The 26115-nt window shown below is 37.3% G+C and overlaps 1 protein-coding gene across 2 annotated transcripts; it reads right to left on the minus strand.

Annotated features, from left to right (window-relative positions):
* Positions 1 to 732: 732 nt before the first annotated feature.
* On the minus strand, positions 733 to 25441 carry LOC129768448 (protein DEK). Of its 2 annotated transcripts, none has more exons than XM_055770113.1 (9): positions 25313 to 25441; positions 24525 to 24684; positions 9327 to 10154; positions 9076 to 9155; positions 8847 to 8999; positions 8511 to 8775; positions 2208 to 2401; positions 1980 to 2132; positions 733 to 1911 (listed from the first exon to the last, which is right to left on the minus strand). In XM_055770113.1, the coding sequence occupies exons 1-9, from the start codon at positions 25352 to 25354 to the stop codon at positions 1897 to 1899; spliced, it is 1890 nt and encodes a 629-aa protein (XP_055626088.1). In that variant the 5' UTR covers positions 25355 to 25441; the 3' UTR covers positions 733 to 1896. The 2 variants fall into 2 exon arrangements, with proteins under 2 accessions (XP_055626088.1, XP_055626086.1); XM_055770111.1 differs by having other exon boundaries at positions 9076 to 9173.
* Positions 25442 to 26115: the final 674 nt, after the last annotated feature.

The following is a 26115-nucleotide window of genomic DNA, read 5'->3' on the forward strand; positions in this document are numbered from 1 at the left end:
TCTCCTAAACTACTAAAAGAAGTTCAATGCCGTCGATGCGAGATGAGCTTCGTTTACGAGTTTAGGGGAGCGTAAAAGATAATAATTGATTTTCAGGCGTAATGAACACTTTTTTAATTCCAGATGGCTTTCTAACAAATGAGAAATATTAGTCTAACTAATTATTTCTCTCAGTGTGACGATTAATCGATTAATCGATTATTTGGATCGATTAATCGTATCGAATAAGAAACTGCTTAAAAGTATTCGATTAGTGGATGAACGATTAATTTCAAAAATCGGGGATCACTAACTGCGCCTGAACGATTTCTGCCAAAATCGTAATTCTTGAGAGCGTTGTTGAAAAGCGCACCCCATGTCATATTCGATATTCACTCTGTTATGGTGTTTTGTTTCTATCAGCAGCATTGTAGGGAATCAAGATTTCATCATCATTCACTGAAGAAAGTCTCTCAAACATTATGAAGTTGTCAATTGAACATTACATGTCAGATTTGGAATTTTTTGGCGAGGATCTCAAATTTTAGCATATTTAAGAAGGGTTTGTGGCAAATTTTACGACAGCTTTGCTTTGAAGATAACAATGATTTGTCATCTTCAAAGCAAAGGAAAAATGCAATATTCTCTTGCACAATTTCCCCACTAGGGGGAATTCATCACCGGCTGAAAATCACTGATGTACATTCAAGGGCTGTGATGTTGCTGGAATAAATATTGCAAACTCAGCTAGAGTAAGGGTCCACCTAGTTCATTATAGTTTATTTGTATTTGAATAATATTTCTGGATTCTTTTTTTCCTTATCTTTCTGTCTGCATTCATAATAAACACTGCAATTTATAGCGCTTGCTTCCATTACATCTCGATATAAAAAGAACTATTCTCTGCCATATTAACACGACTAAGCTTGGGTTTCCTCCTTCTTCGCTACGTTCATTCATTATGTTAATCTTTTTTGTATAATTTCGTGTTTGTCTCAATGCTGTTTTGTTTGTGTCTCACTTTTAAGTCCTAAACTCACGATTTTGCTTTTTTTGTTTTTGACTTTGCCTAGATTAATACGCTTCGAGGCCAAGATTCGGTAATTTTGAGTCCAAATTCACTACAGATTTGTGTTTAGCGTTCACAGTGTCAGGAGAATCAATACTCTGTGGCTTGTTTTTTTCTTTTCTTTATACAACATTCGGTGCTTCCTAAATATAGTTCAAAGAGTAGTTTAAATTAAGGAGACTTCAATATATTATTAAACATGAAAGATGTTCATCAACAAAACAATTCGTAAACGAATGAAAGAAAAAAAAAAATGTTACGCACATAAAAACATTTTCATGGTTTGTGACAATTTCCGAATGAAAGAAAAATAATAATTATAATAGAAATCAATCGCAACCAACTGCCAGATGTAGAAAAAAAACTTCTTTTTTGTAATCTGAAATTTTGTACTTCTGGACAGAGAAACACTTTCGAGTGCACACTTCGTGTATCGCGTCTAAGTTTCTTTTGGTTTGATACTTTTGTCGATAAACAATACATAGCTTGTTTTTTTTTTATTTTTGTGTCCTGTTATCCAAATACACTGCATTTGACACTTAAATTCTAGCTCTTACTGACATTTTCATGCTTGATCAATGTTTTCTCTGTTCATTAGATATCGATAGATTTAAACTCTGCGTAAATGTGATTTGATTTGACTACCATAACCCACTTACTTGCAGCTTGAATTGCATCGTGTTGTGGATTTCGATCATTTTCATACGTGTTCCATTATCACGTAATCGGGGTTTATCATTTATTGTTTCCAATTTAAATTCTGTTAGTAATTTTGTCGGTTGCTTGCTCTTAGTTGTTGTGAAACGTGCATAAAACGCAAACATAGATGCTCATACGGATCCGATACCTTACGTCGATATTAGCTGTGGACGAAATTCGATGGTTTTAAGAAAAGCTGGTTTTTTTATTAAACTTGACTATTTTATCTTACAGATTTGACTGTTGCCTTGATGAAATCTTTTTTATGCGACAGGTCGTGGTCGGGATACTTGGCGTACACTTTTTTGCACACCGTTTTCATTGTGATTTCTTCTAGGTTGGCCTCCTCGAGGATTTCCTTCAGGAACTCCTTAATGTCGTCCTCCTGAAAAGATGAAAAAACAATGTTTTTGTAAGTCATAAACAAAAGGGAAAATGGTTCGCGAAGAAAGAAACATACACTTGGTGGCGCTGCTGCATCGGTTTCCTTCTTTTCCTGGCTTTCCTTGTCCTCCTTAGCATCTTTGCCCTTCTTCAGTGGCTTCTCGTCCTCGGACTCATTATCGTTCTGTTCAGGATCTTCATCCTCGTCTCCCGTACTTTCGTCGCGTTTGGATTTCTTAACAGGCATCGCTCGCTTCGGTCTTCCCTTAGCTTTATAGATCAAATAAATACTAAATTATATATTTGAGCTGTTCCATCGCACCTAACGATTATTCTCATAAATTTATTTTTTGTGTATTTTTGATTTGGTTCAAATTTTGCAGACGCTTTCTCTATGACCAAAAAGAACAATTTGCATCATCGTAGTCAAAATAACACTCTAGCCTTATTCGAAGGACCTAAGCTAAGATTGGTTGAAAATTTAAAAAAATAAACGAGGAACGGTTGGTTCAATTGACTTGGTTCCGCAATGTTTTAGACATATGTGGAGGAAGTATATACTGCTCAAAAATGTTTTATTTTTTATATTATTTCGAGACCAACACCTAAAACTTTCTCAAAAAAGGTGCTTCCGTTTTTTTTATATTTTAGATATGTTGCAGCGGACAACTAATGAAGCCCATTGCATCGACATGGAAAAAGAATGGACAACAAAGTTATATTTTATCTAAAAAAAGTTTGTTGATATGTTTCTTCATTTTATATTTATTTTGGCTTAAAGTCTTTACAACATGACCTGATTCACAATTATTCTTTAATTGACTCGGTTAGTGACTATCTCCCCGCAATTCCACGGACACCCTTGCTCACCATGTCCAGTTCCACTTGGTCTAACCACTTTGCTCGTTGCGCTCCTAGTCGCCTCGTATCAGCCGGATTCCCCATTCTCCAACACAATTTTTGCAGGATAGTTGTCCGACAATCTTGCAACATGTCTAGCTCAACGTATACTTCTAGCTTTGATCACTTTCTGGATATTGGGTTCGTGAACTGCGGGACTCGAATGGATCAAATAGTCCATTCGATATTCGCACACAGCACTGTATTCTAACCATCGTAGCCTTAATTGGTTTGGGTCTTGTCAGCTCCCCGAGTGAGCCGCTTTCATCCATCATACTCGATAGCTCTTTTCGTGTTATTGAATCATATTCAATGTCTTGACTTCAGCGGCTCTTTTCTTGGTTGGCTGCAATGATATCTGACAGACCGAAGAATGTCAGTGAAAATTGGTGACACTATCTCCTCCTTTCGGGTTACTTCAGCAGTCCCTCAAGGAAGTCATCTCGGTTCATATATTTTCATACGTTACCTCAACGGAAATAATCTCTCTCTTGAGTGCCAGAAATTATCGTATGCGGATGACTTTAAACTGTACCATCAGATTGAATGTGAAGCTGATGCTGAGTTTCTTCAGACACAAATAAATACCTTTGCTGCGTGGTGTGACGTGAGCAGGATGATTTATAACCCAAACAAATGCTCGATAATATCCTTCTCTCGTAAACGTTCAACAGCTTATTATGTTTATAAACTTAAAGGCTTAACGCTACAACGTGTTGACTGTGTTGAAGACTTAGGAATCATACTAGACCCAAGGCTTTCGTTTCGCGAGCATAGCGCATATACACTCGACCAAAACATTAGAGGAGCAGAGTGCAAAGTTGGAAATTTCAAGTGATTTTTGACATGTTGTAATTTCGTGAAAAATTAATGCATATTGATGGGATGTACATCATTTTGAAGCTACAATTTTCAGCACTATAAATGTGCACACTTTTTGAAATCGATGCAAAAAAATTAAATAATGTTTTTTCGTCAAAGTAATAATTTATCTTTGTGCAGAATTTATTGGAGCTCTGCATAAAGGACTTGGCTTAATATCTCGCTCGACCAAACATTTTAGGGACATTTATAGCATGAAAGCTTTAAACTGTGTTCGCTCATTATTGGAGACGCCTCTATTGTTTGGGCACCTTACTACCAAAACGATATTCTACGTGTGGAAGTTGTCCAGCGGAAGTCGGACTTATCGGACTAGAAACATTGCATGATCGGACTAGACAAAACCTCTGAGGGAGGGGGAGGGCTCGGTCTGGCATACAAATGATGCAAACATTTCTGCATTATTGAAGAACTAATCAAGCAAACGGAACCAAATGTGACATGTGGAGGTTTTAGGGGGCAAGAAACATTTTTAAGATGGTTCAACACTCCTCCCACCTTTCTTTTTCACAAATTTCTGCTCGAGAACTAATCAAGCAATGAAACCAATAGGAGCAATAAAAGTTTTTATGGTGGTTTGACACTAATAGCCCTTCTCTAAAGAGGGGGAGGGTGCTGAACAACTCCAGAACTAATCAAACAAATGGAATCAAACTTAGCATGTAGAAATTTTAGGGATCGATAAACGTTTCTATGGTAGTTCGACACTTGTTCCCCCCTCCCCCCCTCTCTAAAGGGGGGCTTCCATACAAATGAATCACAAATTTCTGCATTGCATAACTCGAGAACTAATCAAGCGAATGGAGCCAAATTTGGGATGTGAGGGTTTTTGGGTACGAGAAATGTTATATGATATGACACCCTTTCCTCCTCTGGAAAGGAGAGAAGGCCCCACAAAAATAATGCACAATATAAAATTTTCGGAAACCTATGAAGGAAAATGGGAAAATTCGAAAAATTCAATTAAATAAGCGTTGTTAGTCCATTTGATGTTTGCTGTAACGAATTTGTTCTTCGTTCTTCGTTTGAAATGGATTTCAATGTTATAAAACGCACTCCTATAACGTCTTCTATCTATAAAAATAAAAATGGATCGCCGAATGTGTTGATAAGAGCAAAACTGGAGAAAGGAGTTGTCCGATTTAAGCCTAAGGCTGTCTTCATTCTATCATATTTTCTGTATCAAACATTTATCCCATGTAACGGAGACATATGGTATTTGCAAGTGGATGAAAAATCTTGCACGAGAATGTCGAGTTTTGGTAGAAGTACTGAAATTTTATAGTAAAAAATAATTTTGGAGGGTAGATTGATGAACAGTTCTCCGATTGGACCCATGAACGTGCGCTTAGTAGGAAAACGTGGATGTGATAACAAAAATAGATTTTGGGCGGGACGAAGTTTGCCGGGTCAGCTAGTCAAGTCTATGTTTTCGTTCTCTCATGAAAAGTCGATCGATTTATCGATCCAAGAAACTCATATTTAACCCTTTCACTACGGCCGTGTGCTCCGTCGGAGTGCTACCGCTGAACGGAGCACTGCGCCGAAAAGTATGCATATCGCGCTGGTGTGATCGATGCGCAGTATCACCCTGATGTCGACTATAGACGACGCTCGTAGCGAAAGGGTTGAGGATATAATAATAAAAGGTGAAACATTGAAACATAAAAGGGTTGAGGATATAATAATAAAAGGTGAAACATTGAAACATAAAAGGTGAAACAGGCACTGGGTGGTCTTACGGAAGTTGGCCGGAACCTGAACCATGGCCGATGAAAAGATGTATATCGGCGTGTTATTTTACCTTTTCGTGGCTTTGGTGGTCGTCTGTCTCTCTATTTTGGCCATTCTTCCAAATGTTTCCATCGGGCACAGCTGGGAAATGTTGGGAAGGTTGGTGGTCTTCGAGACAATGTTTATCTCCAGTCGATCCATCCTCCAGTGATCTTTTGGCATAATGGGCTGATCCCAGGTTCGGCATAAAGACCACATCAACTTCCCGACTCCGGCAAGCACTTCGTATCTATGTATCTCCCCATTCGTTGAATATTAGCATCAAGTACGTCTCGTGTATCATTATGAGTACGAAAAGAAGTTTTTCACTTCTTTCGCCGGAAAGAAGTTTTTTTTTTTTTTTTTTTATATCTGTATTATAGTGACTTTCAACTCATTTGGCTGGTTCGTAACTTTTACTTCCATTTTTGGAAGAATGTCGGGAGTGAGAATTGAACTCGTGACCTTTAGCGTGAGAGGCATGGATGTTACCACTACGCCAGATCCCCTCCACTTGCGGAAAGAAGTTTGTCTCCAGCACCTCATGCTACTCCTTATGGATTGCCTGCTCTCAGATACGGCCGGTCTCGTCTGACGCTTCCGCATAAAAATGTCCATTTTGGCCAGATTCTTCTCTCCCGTTTGGCCGGTTGCTTCGATCTCCCGGCTTAAGGAGCGAAAAAGAGATGATATTGTAAATACCAGATCGGCTATATCTGGCGGACACAAAGTGCCTCAGGATTTCCAACTCCTTCGCTGTGGGGTGGAGCTTGCAGTATGGAAAAATCATCAAGTTGATTGACAGTGCTGCTGCTGCAAATCAACATCATTGAATAATTGTTGTTGTGGACTTAATAAACATAAGATTTAAAGAAATTTATAGGAACAAATAAATTATCTTTCATCGCCAATTAGTCCATTTTTTTGAATGCAGACGTTAACACTAAAATCGATGAAAAATGAATTGGAATTTTCGAGCATTCCATTCGGTAATTTGGAAAAAAATGTAGAATTTGAATCGTGCTTGCCAGGCGTAAATGCTCTGATTGAGCGAGTGATTTTCGGGCGTAAACAAAATCTAAACCACCGAAAAATCACAACTGAGTGCGATACTCAGAAAGAAATAATACTGATCAGTTTAGGCTCGCTAAAATATGCTCTATATTCACATAACGTATATACATAAGGTTTTGTTTTCTGTGTCCCGCGTTAGACCTCTGACCATCTGGTCACTTTATACTTGCGTCATTTTTATTAGTACTTAGTTGAGATTTCTATGCCAAATAACACGCCTTAAATGGATTCTGAGTGGTAAGCTCTAAAATAAGCGTGACCACAGTGCAAGTCAGCGGAAATTTCTTTGATTCCCCCAACCAGAACGGGAATCGAACCCGAACCCTCGATATGTTAGGTTTTTACGCTAACCACTCGGCCACGGGAGCTACAATGCTAATGAGCCTAAATAATGAAACAAATGGTATAAAAAAATTAAAAATCTGAAGTCTTCCATTTGAACTCGCCATGGTTAAAGCGTTGTTGAAAATTGAGAAAGGCACCTCTTGAAAGCTGAGCCATCACTCTCCATTTGATAACAAATGTCCTTTTTCGCATCCAAAACGAAAAAAAAACTTATAATGATTATTTTACATGAACATTTTCATGGCGAAATTTTTCACTGAATAATACCACTGAGTAAATGCGAATGTACTTCCAAGTGCAAAGCCTCTATGAAATTAACAAAAAATTACTAACGGATGACGTTCATTATAAATATCGAAAGATTTTTCTAGAAACAATATAATTGTAATTATCATTTCTCTCACTCTAAAAACCAGAAATCTGTTTGTAAATGACGATAGACGACGGAAGATGATTTGGAAAAGCACTTTGTAGCCGGCATTCAGGAAGGTGATTGCACGAAAATTTTCACAGTTTAGTTTGTTGTTCTTAAGCTGTTTGATGACATTCTTAACTTCACCTATAGCTGGGATTGGCACATCTTTATTATTTACTGCAACAACGTAATCGCTTCCATGTTTCATGTGTTCATCAAAGTGCTACCTCCATGTTTCGGTCACTTCACGTTCGTTTGTCAGGATACTCCCATCCTTATTCCGACACATTTCCGCTCGTGGCACGAAGCCTTTTCATGATACTTTGAAATTCCGGTAGAACTTTCGCGTCTCATGAGTTCTTTTATTTAATTGTTTTTAGACCCGATTTTATGAAAATACGCATAATTTGCAGACAAAAACATGTACGTCTAAATTTTGCTAAATGCCACCGTTTCGGAGATACAGTGATTTCGAAATAAAAAATCGTTTCAATTCAAAATCGTTTTTGAATGAATTTCGAGTACTTTTAACCTAGAACTTTTCCTAAAAGGGCAAGTAATTTCCGACTGCAAAAAAATTCCATTGTTCTCTAATACTCTGTTTTAGATCCCCTGTGAGCGTTAACGTGAACAAAAACTTTTTTGTTAATAATTCATCAGTCCATATATAAAACGCGAGAACATTTTGAAACGATAGGAAGAAACATTTTCAAGTCGAAAAACATGTTTAAACACAATTCATATTGATAAAAGTGGATTAATTCAATATTTCTGAATTTCCACCGTGGAATCGAGACGTTGGTGAACTCATTATAGTTCACCGACTTCGGTGAACGTGAACGTGAAAACAGTGGTGAATATAGACATTAAAATATTTCCCGAATGCGTTTGCAAAATTTGAGCTAAATCAAAACATACGAAAAAACACCTTTGAATTCAAATGGAATCGCTCATTTGCAATGAACAGAAAAAAATGATTTTAAAATGTACCTTTTGGGGGAGTAATATTTTTCGCCTTGCTGTTTTCCGCCGCCCGACCCTTAGCAGGAGTTTTTTCTTTAACCTTTTCACTCTCCTCGCTTTCAGGTTCGGATTCTTCCTCATCTTCGCTCTCTGTTTCGGGCTTCCGTTTGCGACCTCGACCTTTGGAAGCAGCGGTGGCGGCAGCGGCAGCTCCAGCTGGAGTACGTCCTGATGCTGGCGGACGTCCTCGTCCTCTTCCGGTTGGTTTGACTTTCTTAGCCTTGGGTTCATCCTGTTGAAAAATCGGAAATCGTATAACCTTCACACATTTCATCAACGAAAGTAATAGTCAAAATATTTTACATCGCTAAATTCATCGTCGCTTGGACTGTCCGATTCCTCTTCCTCGCTGGACTGCCGGCGACGATTTCGCGCCGAAACTCGACTGCCACGTGCTGGCGCCCGAACCGATCGCCGTTTGCCTGCGTCCGAATCAGAACCACCCGATGGGTTGTACTATTTTGTGAACGGAACAATTAATTTCAAAGCACATGAACAATTTCCCAAAGCTTATCGATCAAACACTACTCACGTCGGATCCGCTGTCGGAATCATTTCGGCGTCGACCACGCGGCTTGACCACGCGTTCTTCCTCCTCCGAACTGGTGTAATCTACATATAAGGAATTATCTATAATAATTAGTGAACAGAACTAGTTTTAGCTATTCTGGTAAAGTTAAAAGAGACGGAAGCAATTAGAATGGAGAGTAACAGTGGTGGAATGGTGAAAATGAAACCTATTGAACATAAAGCTAACAAACCCCACAACAATTGGATTCATACCTTGATATCCTCTGCCGGCGGTAGATCTCTTTGGCCTACCTCCAGATGATTTTGACGCTTCGCGGCCTCTTGCTGCCGAAGGTGCTGGCCGCTTCGCCGACTTCTTCGGTTCCTCCTCGCTTACATCTTCCTCCTCAGCAGCGTCTTCATTTTCCTCGTCTTCAGCTTCCTCTTCTGGTAGCTCTTCCTCACCGGTCGGCTTCAAAAGAAATTTGAAGATTCGCTCAGCGAGCTCTTCCTTGTTTCCTTTATTGTCCAGCTCGAGTATTTCAGCTGTTTGAGCAAGTTTCTTCACATCCACCTTCTCTGCCGCCTGCAGACGCTTCTTGTACTCGTCCGAATCGGCGTCGAAAAGGAAACCATCGAATTTTCTCAAATTCTTCTTCATGAAGGGAGCCTTGCCCTCCTTCTCATAGATAATATTATGCAGCACCTGGAGTGCATCCATCTTGGTCTTGGCAATGTTAGCGTCAATGAGTGCAATGGCACCCAACGGTTTAGCGGTCACGGTTGATTTTTTCTCGCCATTTTTGGCGACATTCGGCTCTGGCTTAGGCTTTTCCTTGGAGGCGGGAGCTGTTTCCTTACTCACTTTAGCTGGTTTTGACTTAGGTTTGCCACCAGATTCCTTTTTCTTATCCTTATCCTGCTCCTGCTCGTGCTCCTCCTCCTCCTCCTCATCTTCCTCGTCACCGTCTCCCTCCTCTTCCTCCTCTTCAGCAGGTTCTTCATCATTTTCCTCCTCGTCCTCTTCCGGTTCGGCTTTGTCCTTCTTGGCGTCAGTGACCTTCTCATCGGAGGTATTTTTAGCATTCACTTTATCGTCAACTGTAAAAAGAGAAATGAAATTGTATTCAAAAATTTAAATGCCACAACTGCGTCAAAGTTTATCATTCGAGTGTTCGTTCTGCTTGTATTTCATCTAAAGAGTTTGTAAGATTGTATACATCGGTTGGTGAGGAAAATATCCGGCCTTATCAAAGATGAATGACGCCAATACTGCCGTTCTATGCGTAGTTGTCCCATGTTACTTTTTAAAAATTTTTATATTTCTTCATAAAACGATGTTTTTATCCATAATCTTCCGGAAAAACACAAAAAACTTACTGTTTGTTCCTAGTGAACAAACAATATCAAGCTCAATCGTTCCATGTTGATATTCTAGGCATAACTGTCCCACAATGTACTTTTTGTAGATCCGTAATGAATGAATCGGTTCAAGTAGAAGAATTTGATGTCACACTTTTAGCCGGGCTAATGCACTCACTTCTGGTTTGGAAGAACGAACTATTTTTCAAACAAATAAAAAAAAAAGTTTACCAGAACACGTGTACACGTGTAGCGAATGCTATTGATGTTTCACGCATAGTTCTCATATGTTATTTTTTGGCAAATTACTTTTGTTTTTGTAAAACTATGTTTTTATGCATAATCTCATGCGATAGCATCTTTACAGATTCAGAATCTGTTCGATTTTTTTGTTTCAGATAACCAGAAGCGCTGTAATCGTGTACACCATGGCACAACTTTTTTTTTAACCCCCTCACTTCATCAGCTTGCAACTATTCTAATTATGAATATTTTATCCGTTCAATTTTTGTTATATTGTTATAAGATAGATGAACAAATAATGATACAATGGATAGTGAAAGTATTCTTTGTTTGATTTATTCGCAGCTCGAAAAAACGTTCGAAATTCGTGTCTCTACACTAGAATACTCCCTTAAGGAAAGTAATATAAAAAATAAAATCTGCATGCTTTTCTACATGAAAACGAGATATGATCAGTTCTATATAATGAATATCATGTTTGTGAAATAATAGAGATTGCTTACTGCTTGCTGCTGGACATTACGACTAAGGTTCCGACACTGTATAGAAATTTCATAACATTATTTTTGTTATATGAAATTGGTCATATCTCGAGACCGATTAATTCTAGAATAAAACGAACTAGAGCTAGAATAAAAGTTTTTAATAGTTTTTCACGTATAATTGCATGTAGATTTCATTTTTTATATTACTATTTTTAAATATTTGGATTTCGCAAAGCACTAAAAATTCAGAAATTTTAAAAAATTCATATTTCCATTTTAAAAAGTACAACATCGTACCACTGTGTGTCAAATTTTTTTGAATTGGAACAGTTTTTTATATAAAATAAATATAAAAGTATAGAAGGGTGGGTCTTTTAAGATACAAAGGTTTTTAACATTAAAATCAATTTTTGAGTAATATTTTTAACAATGTATTTAAAATGTTTTTTAAGCTGAATAGTTCAATGATTTTCCAACAACTTTCCCGTGTATAATATTTTAATCAGACACCTTGATTTTGAGTTACGATTTTATGAAGGTCAATTTTTCTGCATACGCCCTTATGGAAAATCGTTCGTAAATAAAATTGATCACATGCTACTGCCACCATATGTACAAAGTTCAAAGAAAAAAAAAAATCGGAGAAGACAGAGTCAACGATTGGCGGATTTTGCGTGGAATTGCTCGTTCGTAGCTCAAAAACTAAAACCAATAAACATATTTTTACAGTAGTGGGGTTTTTCGAGTCATGCAAGCTACGATTTAAAGATAAAATTAACTATTTTTATTTTTGGAGAAGAAATCAACCATGTTTCGATTTTTCAAAGTTAATTTGTTTTCAGTCTTCGTTCAATATATCTTTACGACTAGAATCCATTTTTTTTCGCGAGTATAATTTTTTTCAAAGATTAGCTTATTGGCTTCAAGTTAATATGTCGATTATCTAAATCGGTCCAGTAGCTCAAAAGCTATGCATTTTTGAAAAGTCATTTTTAGAAAAAGCAACATTTTAAATGACTTCAAAAATCTTGACGAAGAAGATGAAAAATTCTTCGTCAAGATTTTTCAAATATCAGGGTATCGGCTCAAAACCCGAAAAAAAATCCCAGATATGATTTTCCAGTAATTTTCAAAAAATCTCAGATTCCAGACTAGTAATAAAATTCTTTACTAGTATTTCAACTGTAGTTTCTAAAACATTTAGTCAGCTTAAACAATGAAATTTAAAAACGTCTGTCTTTAAATAAATGAATTGTTCATGATTCTTAATTGAGTTAACCGACGACTGAGAAGTGTCGTTAAAGATAAAAAAATGGATTCACTTATACATTTCAAAGTTATCTTGTAGGTTGCCTTAAACACTAGTAGAGAATGAGTTATTTTCTTTTTGATTCGGATCTTTGGACGAAACTGTTGCGATTTTAACGAAATGCTTTTTCTTGCAATCTTCCGGCTACTTTCCGAGTTTTCCAAAATTTTCTTCGTTCCACCTCCAGAGATTTCGGCGCTGAATGAGAAACTACTGTATATCATTCTCAGATCTTCTCTAAAAGCTACAAGTTAATCTCTGACGCTTTAGAATGTCCCAAGAACATTGACGTCATACAACGATTTATCAGCTCCATCTTTTCTTCATCCCAAAATCTAACAAAGACTCGCCGAAACAAACGACAAAGTATAGCCTACAAAGTTTCATCGAGCTCAGATTTGAAATTCGGGGCAAACCCAAACATCATCATAAAGCTCATTTTATAACGCCCTAGCTAGACTTTCTCAGCTTTTGGTGTCAACATTTTTTGATTACTGCAATAATCAAAATTCTAATTGACGAAATTTCATTTTTTCCAGATTGGTGACGAAATTCCCTAATTTTCACTGAATTTCAATGATTTTCAAGGTAGTCGACACCCTGAATATACTCATATTCAGCGAAAACTCCAATGAAATATCTGTTTTTAATTGATAACTTACTGAAAATAGCGTTTTTACATGGATGTGGAAGGTAATTGAATGTAACCACAAATATTATGACGTCACGATCCTAGGAGTAGCTATGGCCAACGTACAGTGACCAGGTATGCTGTAAGGGTCCTCCCATTAATGTTAGTAAATAGCGTGCAGAAATGTCTGAATTTGTATGGATTTTTTCAAATTTTTGTAAATTAATGAAAAATGGATATATATTTATTCCTGAAAAGCTTCGTATTTGATGTAGAAATATGTATTTTACGCGATTCCATATAATTTTTTCTATATATTCACAATGGAAAATATGATTTATCAACGTTTCTCTACTGCAGTCTGATACGGCTGACTTAGAACCCAGCATCGTATGCCTTGTTGACAGCGTCTATAAACAACAGCTTTGTCGTTGAAACATTAAAGAATACGTGATACCGTTGCCACCAAAAAAGACTCGAGTTGTCCTCACCCGAAAAACAAAAAAAGTATCAACATTCTTGAAAGGGCAGCATAGACAAATCTTAACGAAAAAGTGAATTACCTGAACATTACCATGAGGACCCAACGCATTATTGAGCTATCGATCGTATACGAATACTCCACAACTCTCTAGTGTTCTAATTTACTCGCTTTTTCACACTTCACAGCATGCAATCCGATACGTTTTTGTTCAAATTTGAGGAAAACTTCTTGCAAGTTTTAACAATAAACGGTTCATTGTTCCGTACATATTCCTCTATATTCTCAATTCACACTTCCATGTCATAGAAGAAATCATCAGTAGCGATTGATAAACTTGATTCGCTTATGTAACCTTATGTTAATTGATTTTCAGGAGGAGGATCTATTCGTTCGACCTTTTTGATGAGCAAAATTCACGCGCCTTTTTTTCTGTATTATAGTGACTCTCTTTTGGCTGGTTCGTCACTTTTACCTTCCATTTTGGAAGAATGTCGGGAGTGAGAATTGAACTCGTGATCTTCAGCGTGAGAGGTATGGATGTTACCACTACGCCAGATCGTCTCCAAAATTCACGCGCTTTCTGAATAAAAACACGGCAAAAGTTATGACTTTTTAGTTAGTTTTTTCACCAAGTTCAATTTCGTTACTAACAAAATGCCGTGATTCTGCACGCTATTTTATCTGTGTGAGTAATTTTCGTGTACGATACGAAAAAGCTGGCTCACCTGTAGCATATGTAAAACCACGTTGAGCTATGCAGCGCATGCTATCCGAGATGAAAAATAGAAGGTGGGAAGATTCACGGGTTTTGCTTGTGTTAAACTTCGATTGTATTAGTAGCCAGGAAGATAAGAAGTTCACATATCAGGCATAACAGTCAGTTACTCAAATGGTACAAAATTGAATGTGTCAACGAATAACGTTGAAAGAGGATATACAGAAAACAATTACATATTTCCAAAAAATATTTTTCGCGTTACATTCATCATTTGAAAAATAAACAGAACATGTCACGAACCAAAATGTTTCATTTTTGTTATTTCTTCTTATATCAGAATTAGTATTCTAATTTTTACTATGTTTGGATTTTAGAGCATCTTCATGGCAGTTTATCTCTTGTTAGCAATTGTAATTCATTTTCCCACAATTAGGGTGCTGAACACTTCATTCGTCTAAAACTAGGACGGAAGCAGAAAACTTTTCGTCTCAATTTAGGTCATATGAAGTCTATTCAATTTATTTTTCAAGTGCATTTTACGCGGAAAAAAAACTTGCTACTTTTTTCTCATGCGCTGTAAAATGTTTTCCGCCAAAGGAAAAAACGATTTTGTAACTCTGACTTTGTTCATTTACGTTTTTGGTCGATGTAACGAGAAGTAAAATAAGATTTAAATAAAGTTTAGAACACCTCAACAATACTGAAATTTCAGTTTCTGCTAAAATTTCAGTTGGGCCCCTATGATTTTGAACGCTTGCATTGATTTAAGAAAAAATACTAATTTGTTCATTTCATCTGCTTATTTTTACTTTTAATAACAACACTTTTCCTATGTAGTGGACTATTATAAGAAAAGTAACATACATAAGCAAAATCTGTGACGTCACAGATTTAAAAATCTTCGCACCTTTCATTTTCCATCTCGCATGCTATCATACACACTACGGTTGCGAAAACTGTCAAACTCCACCTATAATTCCTGCCCATGGATGTATGATGGAGCCCTCATTTCAATATTGTTAAAAATAGGCTGACCAACATTTAAGATGAAATCAGAATTTTAACCTTTTTAACTCATTCGCAATTAATTCAGAGTTCGTAATGTTGTAGCTCCAGGTATTTTAATCAACTTTGTATTGCAATATGAACGCTACAAAAATAGACCGATAGGGACAGCAAACGACGCCATATTTTTTCCCGCTCTCTTGACATTTCTCTTCAGTAAGGTTTGCCATTTCATAATGGAAAGACAAACGATCCAACGAGTCGAGATTATTAAGATTTACTACCGAAATTCGGAGTCAATGGTCTCAACTTTAAGAGCGCTTCGTCCAATTTATGGTCGTCATAATGGTCCTGTCAGATCAACAATTGAGCGTCTAGTGGAAAAATTTGAATCCACAGGCACAGTACAAGATGATCCCGTGTCAGTGAGACAAAGAAATGCTCGTATTGTCGAGAATATTGCTGTCGCTAGCGAATCAATTGAGGTAGACCCAAATCAGCCTCTCACAAGCCGTTCTCAAGCGTTGACCATCTCTCTGAAGTCGTTGTGGCGAATTTTGCGAAAAGATCTTGGCCTACATCCTTACACGATTAAATTGACGCAAAACTGAAGCCGCTTGACCACCAGAAGCGTCGTATGTTCGTGAATTGGGCTGAGCAACAACTTAAAATGATCCGGATTTTCATCGAAAAATCATCTTCAGCGATGAAGCTTATTCTAGCTGAATGGCTTCGTCAATAAGCAAAATATACGTTATTGGTCAGGCAGCAATCCACACGTACTCCATGAGTCACCATTGCATCTCCAAAAAATTACGGTTTGATGCGGTTTATGGTCCGCCGGCGTCATTGGGACGTACTTCTTCTTCGTGATGATCAGGCACGTTACAGTGAATGGGAATCGCTATCGTTTTTGGCCCGAATTGGATGACATGGACTTGGACAATACAGTGAAACCCTGATTATCCGCGGTGCGGATTCCGTCCATTGTTTAATTAACCATTGCATCTCTGAAAGAGCATCACAGCCTTTCACTGAGCAACGCATTTTTAATGACCCCTTTCTTTGACATAATGTTTTTCCGAACGACATGAAAACAAACGAAATCAGAGTCACGTAAATGTTTACTCCTGCGATTTGAAAATATTCGATAAAAAGTGGAACGAAAAGATGCCAGATGATTTTTAAAAAGTCTGTAAAAACATGTGAATGTCTGTTAAAAATGTGGAAAAGTCTGTTAAAGTGTGCAGATCTATAGCTATGTTTTTTGACGTTAATTTTCACATATTCATTAATACTTTGTACATCGCGATGCACGTAAGATTGTATTTTGTATATAATATACAGCCATTCCATGCCAAACCGATATAGTGGTTCTGAGACTTTCGTCAAAAGTGGTAGTTTTGTTCTTTATCGCAAAACATTAGACCCGTATTTTTTTTATTTTTTCGTTAGGGTGCCCATTTCCATTTTAGTGAAATCCAAAAAATATTTTTTTTTCCACTTTTTCCCAAAAATGACTTTTTCCAAAAATTCATAACTTTCGAACCACTTAACCGATTTAGATGATCGACATATCAAATTGAAGCCAATGAGCTCTAATTGAGAAATATTGGACTTGCAGAGAATAGGATCCTATCTTCGCAATGATTGATTGTAGTCGTTTTTCAATGTTTTCATAGCTTTGGACTAGGGGCGCTATATTTTTTCTTGAAAGCTGACAATTTTTTACATAAAATATATCAATATCATAGATGCTGTTTTTTTTCGTTTTTGAGATATGATTTTTCAAAACTAATCGATGGTTCGAAAAAAAATGTTTCCCCATTTTTCCCACTACAAAAAGTCGTAATTTTTGAACAATTGGACCGATTCATATCATCGACAAATCAAATTGAGTCATACTTTTCTCGGTTAAAGATAAAGGGCGCTATATATATTTTTTATGGAAAGCTGAGGATTATTTACCTAACATATCTCGATATCAGAGATGCTATAATTATCGTTTTAAAGTTACAATTTTGTAAATTTAACTTGTTTTAAGTCTTCGATCCTATGTGACTAAACTAGACCTATGCGACTAGAATCCAATCTTCCCGCAAGTGTGATATTTTTTCAGATTTGCTTATTGGCTTCAATTTAATATATCGATCATCTAAATCGGTTCAGTAGTTCAAATGTTATGATTTTTTGAAGAAAATCATTTTTGGACAAAGGGGGAAAAATGATTTTTCGATCCACCGGTTAACTTTGAAAAATCATATCTAAAAAACGAAAAAATCCAGATATGTTATGTAAAAAATCCTCAGTTTTCAAGAAAAATATATAAATATATAGCGCCCTCTAGTCCAAAATCATAAGAAAAAATAAAAAACGACTACCATCAATCATTATTAAAATAACATTAATTTTTTGCAAGTTAAATGTTTTTTAATAAAAGGCTAGGTCATTAGTTTCAATTTGATATGTCGATCATCTAAATCGGTTCAGTGATTCAAAAGTTATTAATTTTCATTTGTCATTTTGGGAAAAAGTGGAAAAAATGATTTTTCGGACACCCTAAAATGGAAATGGGCACCCTCATGAAAAAATGAAAAATACGTGTCTAATCTTTTGCGATAAAGAAAAAATATATTACCAAAATATTACTTTTGCCGAAAATCTGAGAACCACTATAACGGTTTTGCATGGAATGGCTGTATATATACCCGGTAGACGTTGTTCTGCCATAAAAAAATATTTCTAGTGAATATGTTAGTTGTAAAATAAAAAATAACTTATGTGTTGTTAGTGTGTTTAAATGTTTCAAGGATCTACACATACATACATACATACACATACATACGCGTTGTTAATTTTTATTAAAAAGTCAGTATCTCTTCGTTGATATATTGGACATCCACCAAGGCTTGCGGTCTTGTCGTTGGTGAAATTTATAAGAAAATGCAGTGTATATTTTCCATCCGCCATGCAAGGCTATACAAGTTTTAGATCACCACACGGACATGAACCATGTATGTGGTAACAATATCGAACAGTAACCCATATTTTGTCATAAGCAGACCCGAAAGCAAATGTAAGTTGTTAAAAATAGAATGAAACTTTTTATTCGATGTTGTTTAAATACTTAGAAGACATAGTCCCGACCCTAACTTATCTATTTTTCTATAAATCTCCTTGCCTTTCAGCAAAACAATCTTATCCAGAACAAAAAATAATTATCAGAGACAATTTTCGTTCAAGATTTTTCCCTATCTGCAGGGAATGCATTTTTTCATTAATTGAGTTCCAAACTTCATACACACCAGATGGGCCAACCAGAAAGTCTGCAGGGCCGCAGGTTGAGTATCGTTGGTCTAACGTCATGTTTATTGATATAAACTAAATATAATAACTTTTCTGTATTGAAACTATAGAAAAATGTCATACGGTGAGTCAAATATCTTTGATGTGATGAATAGAGCCTCTTATTTTTCAAAAACCTGTGAAAAAGTCTGCAACAAAAATAATTTTTTTTCAGATATGTCTGTAAATTTACAAACATATTTGTAAATCTGGTATCTCTGGTGGTCTGAGAATTTATTGCAAGAAATCGCTTGAAAACATGAATAAATTTGCTTGAAAATGAAGTGGATTGCACCACTTAGGTGTACACGACCTTGTAGATGAATAGTTTAAGAGGCCTGTATTGACCATAGTTTTCATGCCTTTTTTCGTATTTCTCACTCATTTTTAGTCTTTCATTGCGTTATCCGCAATTTTCCTTATTCGCGATGAGTTAGCCAGACTATTCCGTATTATTTCAACAGGACGGTGCCACAAGCCACACTGCGAATTTAACAATTGATTTATTGAAAACCAAGTATGGTGAGCGTGTTATCTCACGAAATGGTCCAGTAAATTGGTCGCCTCGGTCGTGCGATTTAACGCCGTTAGACTATTTCCTGTGGGGCTACGTCATGGTCTATGCCAACAAGCCAGCGACGATTGATGAACTTCGATTGGGTTTCTGCGTCTGGACTTCTTACTTATGTAGCGCTCTTATTGAAAAACCCGATATGTTCTATTGCGGTTAGCATAAAAACCTTGAGCCTGATTCTCCTGCGCGAATGGAATGTGACAGCGATGAACTCCTCAAAGTCACATGACTCAGGTCACCGTATCGCCGAAGGCGATTGCCCTGACGTGAGAGGTTCATTTTGGAGTAAGATACCCAATGAATTACAAATGGTGCAGTGTTCATTGAAATATATGTCAAAGCTTGTGATTTTTGCAAAGGCTCTATGTATTTAATGTGTTTTATCTATCTATCTATCTATCTATCTATCTATATATAGTACACCGGGGCAAGTTGAAATTCGGGGTAAGTTAAAACGGAAGCAATAACTGTTACTAGGAATAATAAATTTACGTGATTTTTTTTCAGTAAACAGGACCTCTTAACCCACCTCATGGCATCCATAACCAGAATATTGGAACGCCTTAACGCAATCCGTGCCATTGTTTACTTTTCGTCTTTCAAGAAATCAAAACGAGCCATTCCGTTGGACATAGAATCAAACATGGCAACGAACATCAAGACAATGGCAAAATGGGGTTACGGTTTATGCAAGAAGGAAATAATCATCGCTATGAAGCAGTATTTGGAGAAAAACTCTATCAAGACACCGTTTAAGAATGGTATTCCAGGAGATGATTATTTCTTGAATTTTAAACGACGGCACAATTTGTCACAAAAAAAACCACAATCTGTCGAAGTAGCCAGAAAACGAGCCGCTGATCCTTTTGTGATTTCGCAATATTTTGAGTTGGTTCAAGAAGTTACCCACAACATGCCTCCCGACAGAATTTACAATATTGACGAAATCAGCTTCTGTTTGGATCCAAGTCGCGTCAAAGTGGTTGGCCAAAAGGGAAGAGCAGCGCACAGAGTAACTGCCGGATCGGGAAAGGAAAATTTCACGGTACTTATGGGTGGAAATGCAGTCGGACAAAAGCTTCCTCCTCTCATCATCTTTAAAGGCAAAAGTATCTGGAGCAGCTGGATGGCTAAGAGCGACGAAGAGTTTGTTGGTATGACGTACGCTGCCACTGCAAACGGTTGGATGGAGAGTGGAACTTTTTCGAACTATTTCCAACGAAGCTTTCTGCCTGCTATCGGCAATGGTCGTCCCGCGGCTTTGATATACGATGGACACGTTTCGCATATTTCTTTGAACATAATCGAAATGGCCTTAATAGAAAACATCGTTATTCTGAAGCTCCCCGCTCACACCAGCCACCTGCTCCAACCTATGGATCTTGCTGTTTTCAAGCCTCTTAAACTTAAGTACGACAACGCTATCATCAAATGGCAACGCAAAAACTATGGAGTTAAAATATCGAAACAACAATTTTCGACCATAATTTCTCGGATTTGGCACGAACTTGATCCACAGATGATCAGAAGTGGTTTTAAAAAGGCTGGTATTTTTCCTTTCGATAACAAGGTGATTCCGGAGACAACATTTGAGCCTGCTGCTTTGGAAAGGTTCAAAAAATCCAAGCAATGCCCAATGGTGCCACTACCAACAGATGCAATTTATGCTCAGAGTGCTTTCCATACCGATAGAAAATGCCATTGTTGAACAGAGTACACAAATCGAGAAGGTTATTAAATTACTGAACATTCGTTTGAAGCGGTTCTGTTGGAACACGTAAAGCAAGAATCTAACCGCAGTAAGATTAAACGGAAGCGAGTCTGTCCAGGAGCAGAGGTCATCACATCACCAGAAGCTGTCACTAAACTGCAGAAGATAGAGTACGATAAAAGAACAAAGACTAAGAAGGGTCGCAAATGAATTGGTTATTTGGAACAGCAAGCTTTTATAATTTAAGTTTCTTTGTGATGAATGAAATGTTGAGTTATCTTTTGTTCAATCGATTGATTTCTGCAGGTTTTGATGTATGGACTGATGATTATTAAACTTATTAAAATGTTCCCTTATGTTTGAATGAAAAATTATAAATTCAATGAATAAGACACATTTTTATTTCGTTCCACAACGTAATGTTACGTAATCACATTCATGTAATTTACGTGAATCACACCTCATCGTATCAAAACCTCTTTCTCCTATATAATTAAAGTAATTCCTTGAGTTTAGTATTTCATCGGTTGGGCTGCCATACAAATGAAACACAAATTTCTGCATTACTCGAGAATTAATCAAGCAAATGAAACCAAATTTGGCATGTGGAGGTTTTAGGATGCAATAAATGTTTCTATGGTGATAAGATACTCCTTCCCCCTCTTTTAGAGGGGGCTGCCATACAAATGAAACACAATTTTTTGCATTACTCGGAAATTAATCAATCAAACGAAACCAAAGTTGGCATGTGAAAGTTTTAGGGTGCAATAAATGTTTCTATGATGGTTAGACAGTCCTTCCCCCACTCAAAGGGGGGGCTGCCATACAAATGAAACACAAATTTCTGCATTACTCGAGAATTAATCAAGCAAATGAAACCAAATTTGGCATGTGGAGGTTTTAGGATGCAATAAATGTTTCTATGGTGTTAAGATACTCCTTCCCCCTCTCTTAGAGGGGGCTGCCGTACAAATGAAACACAAATTTTTGCATTACCCGAGAATTAATCAAGCAAATTAAACCAAATTAGGCATATGGAAACTTTAGGGTGCAATGAATGTTTCTATGGTGGTTAGATACCCCTCCCCCCTCTCTTAGGGGTGGCTGCCATACAAATTTCTGCATTACTCGAGAATTAATCAAGTAAATGGGCGGGACGAAGTTTGCCGGGTTAGCTAGTGAATATATATATTTTTTTATTTTAAAACTTTTCATTTCTTGTTACAAATATGTACAGGAAATAATTTTGTTCACCTTTATAAATGTTTTCCTCTTATTATAATCGATGAAAAATAATATCACTGGGATAAGAAGATAAAAAAAATATTTTCAAATCTGTTTTTGCATAGTCCCTTTGCATTAATATGAGTGTATGTTATTTCAATTGTTTTGATTTCGTATCCGTGTTTTGATTCCGCATTCGTGTTTTGACTTAGTGTCCGATGATTCCGTAATTACGCTAAAAGTTTGGTGGAATGTTGATTATTCTTCATAACATTGCAGTTAACATTAATTTTATAATCGCCTCACATAAAAGCCATCAAGGTGAAATATATTTATAATCGCATTTGAATAAATTTAAAAGCTAATTTTTTTCCATAGACAAGGAGCCGATTAAAATGATAGAGCTGCCGAGGATCTTGTAATTCTACTGTCCGAAACTGCGCTGTTATCGTCTGGATTCTTACTGGATGAGCCCGGTGTGCACGCATCTCGCATCTACCTTATGGGTCTTGGAATCGATAAGGACGAAGCTATGCGCACAGATGATAATCCAGCCCCAACTACTGATGAAGATGCTCCTCCACTAGTGGATGACACCGATGATGCCTCACACATGGAAGAAGTTGATTAAACACATACGGTTTTTAACTACTTAAGTAGCTTTTCGTAATTTTTGATGTTTTTGGAGAAAGGAAACGGTGTGCTGAATTGAGTTTCTCGTGTCAGTTAGGGTCAACTATTGTAAACTTACGTTTTAATTTTGTACCGCGTTATAGCGGCTGCAGAAGATGTATATTCTTGTCATTAGTAATAGCATACCAAATACTTGAACTGACTACATGTTAATAATAAATATAATTTGGAGTAGCAATTGCCCGTTTGGAACGGCGAATTATTAGAGATCGTTCAAATCCTTTGGAAATGCCAAATACTATTTTTGGCTACCATTGCTGGTACTAGTCGATAACAAATGAGGATAAGACTTCAAAAGTCACAAAGTGGCATGTTTTTCCACTGCAATCGCCCACGAGAATTGAGTGAGTGTTCATGAGAGTTCATTCAAGGTAAAAATCTCACCACAGTCGCCTTCGGGAATTGAGTGAGACAATTTTTCCGAGCTGTCACTTCTCATTCGTGCATCAGAATCAGCCCCATATACTCGCGCACGGTATCACAGACCGTCTTATACCCATGATTTTTTCCCTCGCCACAATATTTCTAGCCTACTACAACTATTTTGAGCGCTTGTTTTCATGGGCGATTTGTTGCGATCGAGGATGACTATATATTAGTTCCTGCTGCTAAAAATAAAAAGAATGAAGACGTATTTGAATTATTTGTTTCTTTAAATCAAAAATTGAAAAGTGTTATCCTAGACCAGTGGTGTTCAAACTTTTTTACAGAGGAGCCACAAACACATGTCAGGCATGGTGTCACAAAAATAAATGTACTACGAAATTATAACCAGCAAGAAACATACATTATAAAAATTTAAAAATGAACCTCTAGTTCAAACATTTGGCACTGACAAGGAACAATGAATAAATGCTATATCTGAGTGAGGGACGCGAACTTTCACCGATATTTATAGATTATTGTGTATGAGTTCCGAACATAATATAACCGGATGGGCCAACTGGGTTGGGTTGAGTATCGCTGTCCTAGACAATAGGAGGAGAGGTATAGCCATTGTCAATTCTTGTCCACGGAGGGTGAGGGGACGGGGAGATGTCTGAAATAGTGATTTTTCGGTCCACATAGTATGTGAAATTACCTTCATAAATGACAATGGCCAGACTATTTTTTCTGAATTAGTTTTTCACCTACAATATCGAGTTTCACTTGTGGGGCAATTGGAAATCACAGGACCATAGGACGTTCGGTAGAATAGTGACATTACTCGAAGCGTGATCGCGGAAAGTAAATCGGGAATAAGGCCCATATTTAAAATGCACAAATTTGTGTACATGAGACATGCTTGCCTGGAAGATCACTGTGTGATCCGATAGTGCTACAAGAGAAGTGATAGTATTCGAAAGAACGATTTACTTCAATTTTGTTTGTATGCTGCTATCATCGCCACATTTATTTAAACAAATTCTTTCGAGAAAATGTGTGAACAAGATTCATCAATTGATGATACAACCTGGATAGACCAATTTGACAACAAAAATAACTTGTCATGGTACCTAGGGCAAAGCTTATATTTCCTATTTACTTTCTCAATTCGATCCTTTGTACAGCGGCGCAATCCCCAAATACGGCATACATAATTTCCTAACCCATTACAAATCGAGCCGCAGCAAAAACAATATGGATCAAACAAGCAGCAGACGAAACAGCAGCGCAAAACGGCACCTCATCGTTGCCACCTACTTACCTTTCTCATCTTCGGCAGATACCGTCTCTTTACCGCTCGCTTCACCGTTACCTTCCTCCTTCACATCGGGGGTCTTGTTATCAGCGGCGGCGGTGGCCTCCACCTTGGAATCCTCCTTGGCATCGGGACTGGTAGCTTTCTCTTCTTCGCGATCTTCGGCCTATCAACAAATAAACAAACGTGTATAGATTACAGGTTTCAACTGGTGAGCGTGGAAACGGAACAGCAGCAGCAGATTCAGTGTGAAACAGGTTAGTCGATGTATGTGCCGCGGTCGCAACATATGCATTGCGTTGGTGTGTGCATCTTGGCGCTACACTATGAACACTGTAAACTTGCCCGAAAAGAAAAACCATCCACGACAGAGTCTCGCACACCAATAGAATAGAATGTAAAAAAAACGCGTTTTCCAGTTCCGTTTTTTTCATTAACAAGCGGAATGGTCTCCCGCGAAGAAAAATTGGCCGGAATTCAAATCGTTATATTTCATTTGATCACCTTTGCTGAATATATTTTCCGTGAAAACAACAAACGAACGACTGCAAACGCATTGAACGAAAACCGATGGAAAGTGAACACACATCCACAGGATGGTGCGGGAGAAGCGAGCACCAAAAAACAAACACAACGCCATTAAAATATAGATGCGTATGAATCGAATATTTTAGAATGGCCAAAAAATCCTACAATCGCACTCTGACACGCGGAAAACTACTCCAAATTATGCACAAGAACCGATTCTATCGAGTGGCATCGATTCAGAGATCGAATACATCACAATAACGTACCATTTTGGTTGAATTTTTCTCTTTATCGGCGTTTGCCGACATGTTAGCAAAATATCAAACTTGAAGAATTCGAATTGGACTTGCCCGATGCTACAAACATTGGAACACAAGAGAAACTGACGGGATTTGTTGGAGGCGGGCACCAGCCGCATCGACCAAACGAAGGTATGTTGAACAATCCCGCCAGTGGAGGGGTTACCGCATGCTATATGGCTTAGTTGAAATCTGAAACGTAGAATTCTCGCGTAACTTTCGAAAAGGTCCTAAGTAACAAATGTAAACAAATCGGGTTAATGGATGCACACTATTAGTTCTCAATTATTGAATGCATTGCGAAAACAATCGTCCAAGTATCTATCTATTTCACCTTTTTATCACCGATACAAAAAATGTCCAATGCACAGATGCAAATTTTGAGCACTCGACTGTTACTTCGGACGCCATTTTCCTCTGACGCTCGATACGTCCGAAATAACAAAGCAATCAAAACAACACGAAGTCGTACTTTGGTCATTTTGAGTTTTTGTTATTTTCGGGTGTTGATATCGTTTTTAGTGCAATTCAACGAGTGATAACAATAATGATCTGCCTTTAGCACGAAGTGCAAATATTTGGATCGTTGTTCAGTAGCTGTTTTCAAATTCTCATCGTGCAACGTAATTTGTCCAATGTACAAAGCGGTCAGTCAAAACGTCCAATGTAACATTTTTCGCTCGGAGGCTTCAATTTCAAACTAAAATCACATAACAACAGTTACGATAGCTTTTTCAGAGTTATTATTTACTGTTAGTGATAAAAGTAGT

The sequence above is a fragment of the Toxorhynchites rutilus genome, chromosome 2 (genome assembly GCF_029784135.1).
Source record: "Toxorhynchites rutilus septentrionalis strain SRP chromosome 2, ASM2978413v1, whole genome shotgun sequence".
NCBI lineage: Eukaryota > Metazoa > Arthropoda > Insecta > Diptera > Culicidae > Toxorhynchites > Toxorhynchites rutilus.